The 14,992-nt window shown below is 34.4% G+C and overlaps 1 protein-coding gene across 8 annotated transcripts in view; it reads left to right on the top strand.

The window, feature by feature from the left end:
- The window catches only part of LOC106460389 (phosphoribosylformylglycinamidine synthase-like), a 122,173-nt gene that overhangs the window by 77,948 nt on the left and 29,233 nt on the right, over window positions 1-14,992 (top strand). For all 8 annotated transcript variants that reach the window (XR_002610757.1, XM_022387093.1, XM_013920079.2 and 5 more), the window contains 5 exons: window positions 666-791; window positions 994-1,174; window positions 9,098-9,181; window positions 11,125-11,280; window positions 12,958-13,223. Coding sequence is in view for 7 of the 8 variants with exons in the window: in XM_022387093.1 (XP_022242801.1) it covers window positions 666-791; window positions 994-1,174; window positions 9,098-9,181; window positions 11,125-11,280; window positions 12,958-13,223 (813 nt within the window). In the remaining variant the exon portion in view is untranslated. The remainder of the gene's footprint in view (window positions 1-665; window positions 792-993; window positions 1,175-9,097; window positions 9,182-11,124; window positions 11,281-12,957; window positions 13,224-14,992) is intronic.

Raw genomic sequence — 14,992 nt, 5'->3', positions numbered from 1 at the left:
ACGTTTTTTTTTTTAGTTAATTTAAGTTAACAAATGTGAAACATAATAGAAAATGACAACATCTGAATTCCTCCTCAATGGAAGTGTCGAAGTATAGTCCATTTATTGTTACCATTGAAGTATTAGGCCCAGCATGGCCAGGTGGTTAGGGCATTCGATTCTCAATATGCGGGTCGTGAGTCCGAATCCTTGTCACACCGAAACACGCTAGTCCTACTCCCAGATACTCACCTCCAACAGAATTTGGAGGTGTAAGAAACACCATACGAAACTACTATTGAAGTATTATGTTCCATTAGACTAGGTCCATTTTTAAAGACTTAAAAGTGATCCAAGGTGTTTGTTGATGCTAGGATCTTGGAATTTGGATTAGTGGAGTTTATATAATTTTTCTCAATTAATTTTTTTTTCTATTCAAGATTCTTGCAGTCTAAGTTAAATAAAGTTTTATATGTAGAAAAGTGTTAAATTTGATTTTTTTTTGGTTAATAAAGCTCAAGCCACTTCCATTTCAAGTTTTTATCTAAAGAAGGGTATATCCAAAATGTTCATTGATTAACAACATGTTTCAGATGTGAAACTTGTCTTTTAATTTGTTAAATATATAGTTAAATTTCTTGAATATTTATTTCCATTCTATGAGGTTTACATTATCTTGATTTCAGGTTGGTGGAGCTACTTCGATAGGAGAACAACCAATCAAAGGGCTTATAAATCCAGCAGTTGGTGCAAGAATGTCTGTAACAGAAGCAGTCACAAACTTAATGTTTGCTAGGATTACATCACTTCAAGTATGTTTTTTAAAACTTAAATAGTTGTCAGCAATGTGTTGCAAAGCTATCATATGAACATTTATTTGTGTTAATAAGTGTTGAATGTTAATTATATGATCAAATGGGTATTTCTTATTCAAGTTTACATTAGTGTTAAACAATATATATATATAATATCTTTAGTTTATTCTTTCAGACCTATCTTTTATAATATTTGCAGGATGTGAAATGTAGTGCCAATTGGATGTGGGCTGCTAAACTCCCAGGAGAAGGTGCTGCTTTATATGAAGCATGCCAAGCCATGTGTGAAACAATGTCAACATTAGGAATTGCTGTAGATGGAGGAAAAGATTCACTGAGCATGGCAGCGAGACTAGGCTCTGAAACTATCAAAGCACCAGGTTAGTACGTCACAAACAATTTCCTTAAATTATTAAAACAGAAAACGAGTGAGTTAGGAAGGAACTGATTTCAGCAATTAAATTATCATTATCAGAGAATTCTCCAAAGAACTATTCAAGTGACAGTTAAGCACAGGTGAATATGGTGTTCAAAATAATTTTGAAGCACAATTTTAGTGTAACATAAAAAATTGCTCAAAGAACCATTAAATGTGTTGGAGCTTAGTAGCAAGTACTCATTGAGGCAGCTTAACGACAAAACATCATTCAGAACATAATTTTAATTGGATTAGTGTGACAGCATGGATTCATATAGTAGCTGTTAAGACACCTGGAGTTTAATACAAAGTGTTGTTACTTAAAATACATTTACTTCACTCAGTGTGTATATCAGTTCAATTTGAGAAACAAATAATCTCCTCTTCACACAAAATGGCTTCTTTCCTCTTGAGTTCACATGATTTGCCAGAGATTTGTAAGCCACCAGCTTTGTGAAAACACCCACCTAATCTCTTATGAAACAACATGAATATGTACCACTGCATGATGATGTAATCATGTAGCAGAACCCTCCACCAGTAGGAGTGCAATACACCTCCATGTGAAATGGCTCATGAATTCTCATTCTTTTCTTCTGCACTGTTGTGAACTGGCATGTTTTGAGTTTACTGTGATTTGCAATTTTTTCACTTTTCACTTGATTGACATTACATTCAATGTGAATACTTCTAATGCTGATGTGAGGGAAGAATCTTCTCACACAAAACAAATTGTTGCCATTTCTACTGGAAGTATTTTATTTTTGGAACATGTGATGGAGTCCATTATGCCACTCATTTACCTTCTCATTATTTCAAGCCTGAAACTAAAGGGGATGAATTCAAACATCATTTCCACCTCTAAGTTTACATTAAGAACTTGTCTACCTAATGAACTCACCCTCAGACTTCTTCTGACTTTCTTCACCTTATTTCTCAGATATGTTCAATTATTTCTGTTAATCCATTGTCTTCTGTTTCTTCCTATTCACTTTTACACAAACCTCCTCCTCCTCATGATTTCATTGTATTTCCTCCCTTCCTTGTGACATCTGTACATGCCACTTCCTTTCAGATTCAGCTTTGCTCCTGCAGTTTTATACTTTGTCCTACCCACCTAACTGATTCATATGTTATCCACTTTAGATTTGCCATTCCAAAGACTCGCATTTTTTGGATTGACTTTGCTAGTTTGAAGGTCAGATTCAATATCTGCTCTTTCCCTTTGTATTCCTCACTTTTTCCATCTTTATGACCTTCTTAATACCCTTCCTCAGTACCTTTCCTCCCTTCACCTTATGTTGGAAGCTCTTCTCAATTCCCCTGATGACCTCTCTCGGAAATCTGTATCTCTCTGTTCTATATTTTTGCTTCTATAGCCTATTCTACTTCTTTTGCTATTTCTTTTTTACCTGGTTCCTCTGTTGTTGGAAAATGTTGGGAAGATTTACCCTCCTATCTCAATTCTTTTCCCCTTTACCTTTCTCTGGGACCTTTATTTCACCCCTTTCCTTTGTTTTGAGTTTTTGGTAATGTCCGTATTCAGGACCTGTGGAAGCCCATCTGTCACACTTCCAAACATATGGGCATATTTCTCAACCAACAGACGAGTTTTTCTTGTTCTTCAGTCTTAATCTGTCTCCTTTCACCCCCCATCTGCTTATTCCCAAGCATAATCCTGCCAACAGGCTTTCCTTCTTCTTCATAAATCCATCCATTTGGGATGGCTTGTCAAACTTTCTAATCCTTCTTCACCTTTTTCTCACTCACAAGGGAATTCCCTTCAACTTGTCTCAGCTGTGCTCAACTTTCTCCCATTCACCTACTGGACTTTGAATGTCTAGTCAGCATGTTTTGCACCTCTCATTCACTTTGTGCATGAGAGGTTCTTTCTCTTTTGGGGACCATGGCTTCTCTGAAACCTCTCCTTCCACTTGACTGCACACATTTATCCCCTATAGTAGATGTTGCACGACAAGTGGAACCTTTCAGGATTCTACTATCCTCACTGATTTACCTCTCTCCTCCTCTTCTGGGGGATCTTGCTCTGTGGCTATATTGCTCCAACACCACCTCCAGAGTTCCCTTACCTCCTCCCAAACTGAACCTTCACCTGTTTATGGATGCTTCTCTTTCAGGATGGGAAGTGTATCTGAAGAATGGTCTGACCTTGGGATCTTGGTCCCTGAAGGAGCATTCTCTACTTATCATCAGGCATCTTCACATTTCTTTCCCCTCCTTATGAATCAGTTAGTTCTGATCTGATTGGACTGTTCAACTGTTGTATCTTATGTCAACTGCCAAGGGGTCACACACTCCAGGCCCTTCTGTTTCCTGACATTGGTCCTCCTCCTTAAAATTATCACAGGCTGCCTTTCTTGGCAAGACTGTGTCCCACACACAGAATGGTCCTTCCACTCATAAGTCTTCCATTGACCTACTCTCAATTTGTTACTCCCCCTATAAATGCTTTTGCCACACCCATTAAAGCCAAATTTACATTCCTTTGGTCTCCTGCTTCTCATCCCTCATCCTTGCCTGTCTATACCCTCATTCCCGACTGGTCCTATCTTTTTTTCATAGACCTGTCCTCCACTCTGCCTTCTCCCTCTAGTCCTATCTCTGATCTGGGACACCCCTTGCAGGGTCCAGTTGGTGATCCCTCACTGGCAATCCCATCCTTGTTTTCTAACCTAACCCCCTTCCCAACATGCAATCCCTTTTGATCCAACTTCACATCACTCTTTCATCTTTGAGGGACATACCTTCTTGCTCATGTGTAGGATTGTCCACTCCATCACTCTTTCAGAAATACCCTCTTGCTCATACCCTCTTCCACTTTTCCCTATGCTGCAGAATAATTTCTTCACTGGTCCTTTCTACCCTCTTCTTTTCCTTCCTTATTTATAGACACCCATCTTTTTCCTACTTGCATGAGTGGAATCTCACTGTAGTTCTCCATGATCTTATCCTGGACCCTATTTAACCTCTGGCAACTTGTTCATTGTTTATCTCTCCCTGTACTTATCTGAATCTTTTTTTTTTTGCTGTTGTCTGTTGATGACACTTATCCCTACGTTTTTATATACTAATGGTAGTACTGCAGTATTTTTTATTTAATTAAATAATGCATCAAAGAACACAGAATAATAACATGCAAAAAGGAGACAATGTCTCATAACTATCACAATTTTGTTGGCTTTATAACTATGTGACAAGAGCCGTTAAAATTTCATCTAGGCTCGTCACTGTGTTTCCCTTGTACTCTGTACTGAAAACAACAAAATATAATATATCATTTAATAGAGTAAAGCTTAGGCTATTGGTTATAAATGTTGTAGTATTGAACATCGGAGAAAACTGTTGGCAATTTTTGATAGAGAGGACATAACTGGTGAGAAAAGGGGTCTGATTTTTTATTTGATAGCTTCGTAATCAAATAAGATTGAAGGCTATAAAAATTATGCTTTGTTTGAGTAAGTAACTTACATTAAATTCTGTACTTCTTGGAGGGGTAGTAAATAAATTAGAGAAGAGGGGAAATTCAGGATTTTTTTTCAATATTGCCATTTTTATGTTACATTTATTGGTATTCTCTGCCAAGAAAGTAGTTTAATTACATTTTGTATGTAACTCTCTAAAAACCTTGTGACGTATGTAGAAATAGATGCCCATGGAGAGAGGGTTAAACATCACCTTCTCATTTATCCAGGCTGATCTCTCCTTCTCTAGTCTTCTATAAGAAAGGTTGGTGTTCATATCTTCTTCCCATATCCTTTGTCTATGTTCATTCAGTACAAGATACACACCTGTGTCCAGGCAATTCATTGTTTTGCTACTCTTTTTTTTCCCTCCTTTTGCAGTTCCAATCACCATCCTTTCATTCATTGACACACCTCCTTTACTAGAAATCTCTCTCCTTCCACTCTTATAGGATGGATCTGCTTGCTTATCCTTCTGGTTTACATCTCTTTGATGGTGGTTGATTGTAGGCTCTATTGTGTCTCTTCTGTAATAGGCAGTGCTCTTAGGGCTATTCATTGGAGCTTTGACTGTTCTGCCAATTACACCAAATTTATTTAGTTGAGGATTGCAGTGGTGAGTGGAGCTCACAAGTCACTAACTCGAGGTAATTTACAGTTAGACTAACGAAACTGATTCTGAGACTGACATTGAATAAAATACATCAACATTTATTAGGTCTTTCCACATAGTATACACCTTTAATACCAACAGTTAAACATCTACTAACCCATTAGTTTCATAAGAATTCTAACTTTCACTTTTCAGTTAAACACTATTAACCAATACATATAGAATATTTCTCCCTGTTATAAGCATTAACTTCCTTTAAACTACATTAACTGAATAAGAGAGATGGCAATTCTATACTTACAACAAGGTCGGACTGGTATATCTCTGGAGGTTGGAAATCTTTATATTCATGTTGACTTGGAGACTTCAATTCTTTCTGCAGATCTTGATTTTTAGCTCCAGACACAAATTTTTATACTGTATTTTCTTTGTATCCATTCAATTTTCCAATTAGTAGTCCTGCAAGAAGTTCTGACACTTTATTGGCTAATTTCTGCAACTCATGGGGCATTTCCAAAACTAGAACCAAAACTCTCAAGTAATTGGTTACTGTAATGGTGAGTGCTCTGGTTGCCTTCTCACTTATACTACTACTATTACATGAAGTAATGAATCTTACAATAAAGTGCCAATTTGAGAAGTTATCATAAACTTTTTAGTAGTCTATACTGTGCTACTAACTCAGTGTCAGTAAATTATCACTGTGAAACTCATGACTAGCATTTTTCTCAGCGTTCTCGCTGTAACTTCATTTTTTATAACTCTTAACTTGGGATTCTCAATACTAACTAACTATCTAACTGTGCTTTGCCTAGTTCTTGTCCCAATTTTGTAATACAGGCGACCTTTATTTACGCAATTTCTTCACGTATATGCATCACACTCAGAAACTTAAGTTTTTTAGATTCTTTCTTAAACATAAAAGGCTGAAGCAATTATAAAATTCCCTCAAAAATATCCAATTGCTTCACTTCTCTTCAGATTCATCACCTCCCACATTCTTTAGATAACCTTTCTCATTGAGTCTTCATTCTATACTCCAGACTGGCATGTAGAGTACCCCACATTTCTTCATCACCAGCTATCTGCTCCATTTGGCTGTCTCAACTCCATAAGAATTTAGATTTTCACCTATGACCATTCTCCAAACCACCCTCCTTCTTTAGACAAGTGAGTGTACAAATTCTTTCTCACCTTTCAACCACAATAGGATCCCACTAGGTGGCTAGTGTTGCCCCCCAAGGTATACTTATACAAAATCCACATCTAGCCAAGACAATGAAAGGTGCTCATATCATCCACCTTGGCTGTACAAGTGCCCACTGTAAGATGGGATGTTCTGCAATACCATTTGAGATTTCCTCATGATATTTCTATATTATTGTTCATGTCCAATCCAGACTGTACCCATTCCATAGGCTATCATGGAAAAAGCCAGCACCAGAGCACTGTTTCTGCCCACTTCTAGGTTAGTGCTTGCTGGGTTTTAAAAATTAGGGTTTCATAGTTACCCATTGCACTGTTTCCAGTAAAAGATCTTTCCAGACTGAAGGAACAATGGGGACCTGGGCACATTCTCAGGGTCTCTGCAATATGACTTCTCCCCCCCCCCCTTCATCAAGTGGAGCGTGGGAGACCCTTGCAACTTACCAGATCCCAGCTGCTGGGGTGGTGGACCATGGAGAATCCTCACTTATTGGGACTTAACCACAGGGGCTAGAACAAGGGGTCCCTTTACAGTGAAAAGTGGAGCTAGGGTGACACCAGAGTGTAGTGCAGATCACCACATATATATCTGTGATACATCACAATGTTCAAGTGGACTGATGGTACATCTCAATAAACTGATCCTTTTATATATATCCATATTAGAAATACTCCTCTTGCAGCCAAAGTTCAATTCTAAATTGTACTGAAAACTACAAAAACAACCCCACTCCTGCAGCTGGTGTGTGTGTGGCACGTACAGATTGATGGTTGGCTGTTCATGTATATAATACAGTGACCTGCTTCCTCAGGTGGCATGGGGCATGTAGTGACTGACAGTAGAATTGAGATGACCACACCATATACACTAGTGACGTGTCACTCACATACCCCACTCCCACAGAAGACAAGGGGCCTGTAGTGACTGATGGTCAAGTAGAGGTTTATATAAGTATTCATACGGACACGATTCCATAAAGTGTCCTCCTCCCACAGATGACTGGGGTCTGAAATGTTTAATGGTAAAGAAGGTGAGCATGGATACTTATCACAAGTGCTCTTCTCCCACACCTGGTTTTACCTGTTGAACCTATTGGTAGAGGAGGTGAGAAACAAGATATGGTTTGAATAAGCCCCAACCTCACTACATATATTAGCTGTGTGAAAGTTTGTATGCAAGTACTCGGATGGTCATGCACCTGTTTCAGCCATCCTTGCAACACGATTATGGCTTTTCTGCCTCTTCTACTCTCATACATGGGTAAAGAATATACTCTGGTTGAGTCAAGATGTGTTTTCCTATGAGTGTGACCCTATGGAGCCCCTGCCATCGAGTCTCACACCGCATGAGCTTTCTGTTTGGGTGTTTGAAAGGATCTCATCTAGATAATCTTTTCACTGCCCTCTCCACCAATTCAACAAGGGACTCTAACAATTCTGTGTGTGGAGATGAGAATTCATTTTGGAATTTAACATTTTCCTTACCTCAAAATGTATTTCTGATAGATACTCACCTCCCCACCCATTCTCTACACTTTCCTGGTGCTCATTTCTTTATTGACTCATCAAAGAATGAGGACTCATGAATGTGAATCTAGAGGGAGGTGTGTCACACTTCTATTGGTGGAGGGTTCTGGTGCATGATTTCATCATCATGTAGTGGTGCAAAATTACATGGTTCCCAGAAATTAAGTGGGAGTTTTCACAAGGCTGGTAATAAGGAGATCTCTGGCAGGTCACACAAACTCAAGGGAAAAGAAGCTATTCTCTGTGCAAAGCTGAGTATCTATCAGAAATACATCTTCAAATAAGGAAAATTTTAATGTTAACCAAACTCACTGATTTAGTAGTTTAATTTTGTCAACTGAGAATCGTCAAGAAACCATTATGACTCATAAAAATCTGATAAAAATATTTAACAATGTACTTTTAATGCACAAGGAGACCATAGCAGAAGCACTTTGCAAAAAGTGGTTATATCATGTGAAACATTAAACCAGAATATTTTCTACACCTAATGATTATATTGGGAAACTTTGTACAAGAAACTAATTTGATATTAGATTTCATAAAAATACCATAAATATATTAAGATTCTTAAGTAATAATGACACAAAAATCTGTGAAATGAAAATAATTTACAGGAGAAATGCTATAGAAAGTATGGATAATAAAAGTTGTAAATATGTGTCAAAATAATTTTTATCTGTTGATCATGAGGAACTACGTTTTTGTTTGGGGCGTGTAATAAAAAAAGTATATTTGGAGATGTAGCTAACACTGATGACCCATGAAGGAAATTATTGCTTTTTCAGCTTGAGAAGCAATGTTAATATTAATTTTTAATAAATGCTTTGAAGACATTAAGAATATCATTAATTTAGTTCAAAATCCATTGTTGTAATTAAATAGAAAAACTTTGAACTTGAAAGATTCAAGAATTAAACAACTATATAAAATGAATTGATATAATATAGTATTTTATATTTTCTATCAGACCACTTTCTTTTAATAAAATTTGTGAGTTTCAAAACAAAAAAGATGTGGTAACAGAGTATAAATATTTATTTTCTTTTGTTAACAGGATCTATTGTAATCTCTGCATATGCTCCATGTCCTGATATTACTGCCACTGTGACACCAGATCTCAAATGTCCTGATGGATGTGGTAAGTGTCTTTAACAACAAGTTGAAAATCAGAAGAAAAAAATCAATTCTTTCCACTATAAATATATAATGTGAGTAGAATTATCTTCATTTTTATGGGGTTAAACTTGTTTACTTAATGCATAAAATAATGGCCTAAAATCATGGTAAGATATCAAAAATACATTTCTCCAATTTCTGTCTTTATTTTACTTTCCTTGAACCCAGTGTTTCTATCTCCCAACCCTCCAGGTTTTGTCTGATGTAAACATATGTGCTTGTACAAGTGTGGTTGCACTGATGTAATGATATCAGTCTCAATAAATGATATAGCAACATAAATCTAAGACAGAACCTATAAAACCAATATAATAACTTCATTTAATTTATGTTACACAAATGTTGGTTAATTTGTCCAATTCAGGTCAAGATGTATTGTCATTTTTTCTTTCAAGGCTGTCAACAATCTATTATTTGGGTTGTCATTGCATATATTCTGGTTGGAGAGAAAATGTATCTAATGAATATACAGTCTGTTAAGAAACAAAATATTATAAAATTCAGTTTAATGTTTGTTGAAAGTATCCGCAGTTTCTTTAATGATGTGGATTTCATGATTTATTGTATATATTGGACAGATTTGAAGTAAATTAACTGGGCTTGATATTTTTGTTTTTCCTGTGAACCATTAAGGCCACTGATAAACTAAAAGAAGCTTGACCCCCAAGGCACATTCTGGAATCTCTAGGCACATTTGATCTAATCCCATTGTTTAATGTGTTGTTATTGGTGTTTGACTTGCAAGTCTAAATGCATATTTATTACACATGTTATGTATGCAGATATACTTTATTTAAAAATGTGAACTTCCTGAAAGTGAAACTTTATATTTATATATATATATATGTTAAATAGATAAGAAATGATTAGTCTGTATGAATATTACAAAATTTCTTAAATTAAAAAGTAACCTCAATGACACATTCTTGCATGGATACCAATAATATATTGAAGTTTTTGCAAAACCACTCAGACTGGTTTGTCTAGAGGATTGGTGCTTCAGTAGGCTGTACCTACATTTCTTCTAGTTTGTTTAAAATCTGATTATCTTGCAAGTAGTTCATGTCACTTTGTGGTCTTCCCTTTCGAACTTGGTAGTCTTGACTTCTTAATCTACAGGTCTTGCATATGATCTTAAGTTGTATAAACTTACTTTGTAGGTTATTGGATGGATGTGTAGACTCATCCTTTATTTTTTTATCTTTGTTCGGGAAGGTGGTAGCATTGGATCTTAACCAACCTAAGTATAATAACTGAAATCAGCTAAATAAAAGTTACTTAAGTAAGGCTTTGTGTTCTCTATCAGATTGAAGGTATAAATGTTATTATTCATGAGATATGTAGTGTGTGAAGATAAGAGACAATTAAGTCATTTTGTGTTGTGTCCTCTGATCTAGTAGATTAACATTTAGATGAATTTCAGGATTCATTAACAGAGTTGATGAAGCTGTTGAGAAATAAATTCAGATGCTAATAAGAAAAAAATATTATTGTTTGTGCACATTTAAAAAAAAAATATCTCTACAGTTTGTTGTAATTATTTTTTGCATAATGTTACTTTCTGTAATATTGGCTAACCACAATCACATTCTGGAACATTGATGAACCACATAATACCACATTCTGGGATGTTGACTTACCAGAGGCACACTATATCTCATAAGTGCATATCTATGCTTAAAATAATCCATCCCTTTATGCATTTTCATATTTAGTTTTTCAATGAGCATTAGTTTATGAAAAATATAAAAACTTTACTTCTATAGTAATAGTTATTTCACAAAGTCAAATTTAGTTAATGTTTACAATACACACAACTTTCTCCCTAGGAAAACATCAAAATTTTGGTTTCTAATAAAACAGTTTCAAGGTACTTTTAAGTTCAGTAAATGCTTCATGTATTAGGATATCTTGTATACATCAACTTGTCTGGAAGAAAAAGTCGCCTGGGAGGAACAGCTCTGGCACAATGTTTCAATCAATTAGGAGAAGAAGTTGCAGATTTGGAAAGTCCACAAATGTTAAGAGATGGTTTTTCTGTCACGCAAGATCTTATCAAAGGTAATTTATAACCAATTTTAGACTGGAATACGTTTATTTTTAGATATGGTTCCTACATTATAAATATGTGATGACCTTAAGAATAATTTATATTGGAGAACATGACTGTATCAAGATGCTGTATAGTGGTACATAAAGATTTTTCACCTTAAAACAACATTGAAAGAGTATCCATATTGAACCTGTTGATGTTTAGTGATATTATATAATAACTTTTACTAGAAGTGCTGCTAAATCTCTAAAATAATAAGTATAATTAATGATAAATAGTTTTAATTATGAATAATAAGCAAACTACAAAAAGCTTCTATGACCACTCTGCTCTAAGTCATCATTTGATACCCTTGCTTCTAGCAATGTTTTCGGCTCTTAACAAAAGAAAATCTGATAACGTTAGGCCTGCTTAGTGATATTACCAGGCACCAAAGCAAAATTATCAGACTATTTTATTTTAGTACTTACGCTAAGCAAATTGATAGATTTTAACTCATTAAATCACTGGTTAATTGTGGGTTCAGTCAACAAAAGTTCTGCAATACATAGACTTTTGCCATTGTGTTACATTATATTTACATATATATTTCTATAACTTTGTACTGTATGAACATTATTCAGCTTATTATAAATAACTTTTGAGCACAGCAAAGTTCAACAGAAAAGTTTAATTCCTTAAACCCAACTGGACACTGTCAGTGTCCAGCCAAAAATCCCGATTTCCCCATTGGACGGTGACACCAAATGTTGAACAGGGAGAGGTTTGAGGCTATTTAATCAAAAATGCTTTATGTGGGTATTCTTGATGATGAAGGGAAAAACAAAATTGAAATTTTATGAGGTATGGTGATAATTATTAGGAAATCAATAAAATAATTACGGCAGAATATGCAAAAAATTACATGTTTAAAGTTAAGAATAGACAATGATTGTCTCTAACTTTATATGTAGTGTCGGACAACAAGTTAGTTCTTAGATTGAGCTCAGAAAACAAATCAATAGTTTTAGTTTAAGATGTAATTACAATTTTTCATGCAAGTCACTTTGAGTAAATAAAACTTGTGTTAAATTGATTGAATTGATTTACTTCTCGATGAGTCAACTTTAATTACTACCATATTGTGCAGTGCTAAATATGTACTTATTAATCAACAAAATCACATGATATGGCATATTTCAGTTAAAACACCTCTTACATTGTTTTTAGAGTAAAAGTTTATGCATAAATTATGTTTATGAATTTAAATATGTCATTAATCAAAACACTTAAAGCTAAAGAAAGCTACCAAAAGGCTGAAATACATTATTAACATGATTTTTTTGTGTGTATCTGTTTTACACCATTTACAAATATGATTCAAGACTAGTAAAGTACAGGTGTACAGAAAAATGTGTTAAAATGCCTGATTTATTTATCTTTTAAGGATATTGCCTTCGTGGGCATTTTATATTTTTAAGTTTTATTTCCTGACTATTTTTGGTATAGAAGTTTTGGATTAATGACTTTTCTATATATAATGCTTGTAAGTTTATCCTAGAAATGTTAGTAAATAAGTCTAGCCAATATCTATGTCCAAGTAGGTTATTATTCAGTAATTATCTATATTAAAAGGTCTGTACGCACATAAAGAAGTTCTTTGTACTAGTTTATAAATGCATACAATTTTGGAACTATATTTTCAGATGCTATGCTTACAGCAGGCCATGATATTAGTGATGGGGGACTCATCACATGTTTGTTAGAGATGGCCTTTGCTGGCAATTGTGGTATTAAGGTGGATATCAAGAATATCTCTCTGTCACCAGTTTCTTTCTTGTTTGGAGAAGAAGCTGGTTGGATAATAGAAACTCGACGCTCAGATCTAAGTCATGTTCTTGAAGCTTACCAGTCTAAGGGCATTCCTTGTGTAGTAGTTGGTCAATCACAAGGTTTTGGACCAGCAACTGAGGTGAGTCTACAAGTTCACTGAAAAGCAGTGACTGCTTGTACACACATCCTGTTAAGGGTAAGTTGCTAAAATTAACTGTTTGCACAAGGTTGAAAATGCTAGTTAGCTTCTGTACATGAAAATGAAACTTTCACTAAATTATTAAAGGAAGTTGTTTACATGATCAAACATATTGACTCCTTTTAATTTTGAAAGGATATATTGATTGTATAAATCATTATTAACAAGAAAAATCATTTAGAAAAGTTCATGGACTTAGTTTTGATAGAAATTATATAATTTGAACACATATTCATCACCCTTATTTGATTATAGAAGAAACATTTCAACTGATGATAAACATTAGAATAAATTATTTTATTCACCATGTTACAGATTTGACAAAATTTATATTGATTACACAAATGCAAGTAGTCTAGTAGTTTTGTGTCTCACACTTGTTTGTGAGGTGCTGGAAGTTAGTTGAAAATAAGAAAAATGTTATTCAAAATCAATGGGAAATTCTAGTAATATCATAAATTTACAAAACTCAAACAAAAGATTAGAATGCTAGAAACTTAGAACATGGTGGTAAACAAAAGGGGTACTTGTAAAGTTAGACACAAAATGTACAAATTATGAAAACAAAGAAATATTTAGCATAAAGTTTAATACATCTGCATATTCCAGTTCAAGTTAGATTTGGTACAGAGAGTCCTCAGGAAAACCTCATTGCACATTTCTCTCTCTCTCTTTTGGTAAAGCACACAAAAAAAATTGAAAGAAGATGAATATGAATGTACAGGAGCTGAGAAGAAAAATTGTTACTAAACATTCACAAAGTCATATCAAAGGCAAGTTTACTTGATAACTTTAGACTGAGGACAGATATGCAAAAATAAGTAACAAAAATAGCCTGTTCTTAGCAAGTGTTATCAATTTATGCTAAACTTAACTAAGAATAGGTGATAACCCAGAAAAATTTGTGAGATGTCTTCTAGTCATCTGTCTATCAATTTAAAATTGATAAATTTTAATGCTCATGGGTATAACCAAATGGGTAATGACTAATCCGTGTTTTTTTTCAAATGTAATTATTATGACAGTAAAAAAAATGGACAAGTACATATATACTTATAGACTGAAATTTATTGAATAAAATACATTTAATCACAGAAGATGTTTGTAGTTACTTGGGAGTAATTTTTTAGTTTATAAATTATATTATTCCAATAGCTACTATTTGGAAACTGACTTTTTATTTAATATAGAATGTTCTATCTCTTTAATTAAATAATATTTAGGATAATTTACTTTTGTTTCATCAATCTTGCAATATGTTGTCCAAATCACATAACTATGGCCCCAAGCAGACATTAATTGAAATGTCCCATAGCTAAAACAAAAATAGGCTACAGAGACAGAGCCATGATTTAAGTGTGCTTTCAGTATCAAACTAAACAAATCATACAAAATGCACACAGGAACATTTGGGTGTATGCACAAACATGATGCCCAGTAATACAGCAGTGCTTTTATATTTTTACAATTAACTGAGAAATATCATAAACTAAAAAATAAATTAGAATATGTTCTTGTAAGGGTTAACATATAATAAGAGTATGTTAGCTGAATGACTGGAGCAGATCTACAAGATGTCTGTACATACACATAAATTCTATGTACACTAGCTGAATGCTGTCATATGATGGTAAATGCTGAATTATATTTTTTCTGAAAATTAAATCTGTATATATTGTTACGTCTCCGTTTTTTTTCATTGATTTTCC

This window comes from Limulus polyphemus, unplaced genomic scaffold (genome assembly GCF_000517525.1).
Source record: "Limulus polyphemus unplaced genomic scaffold, Limulus_polyphemus-2.1.2 Scaffold762, whole genome shotgun sequence".
In the NCBI taxonomy this organism is placed as follows: domain Eukaryota; kingdom Metazoa; phylum Arthropoda; class Merostomata; order Xiphosura; family Limulidae; genus Limulus; species Limulus polyphemus.
This window is presented reverse-complemented; position numbering and strand designations above follow the sequence as displayed.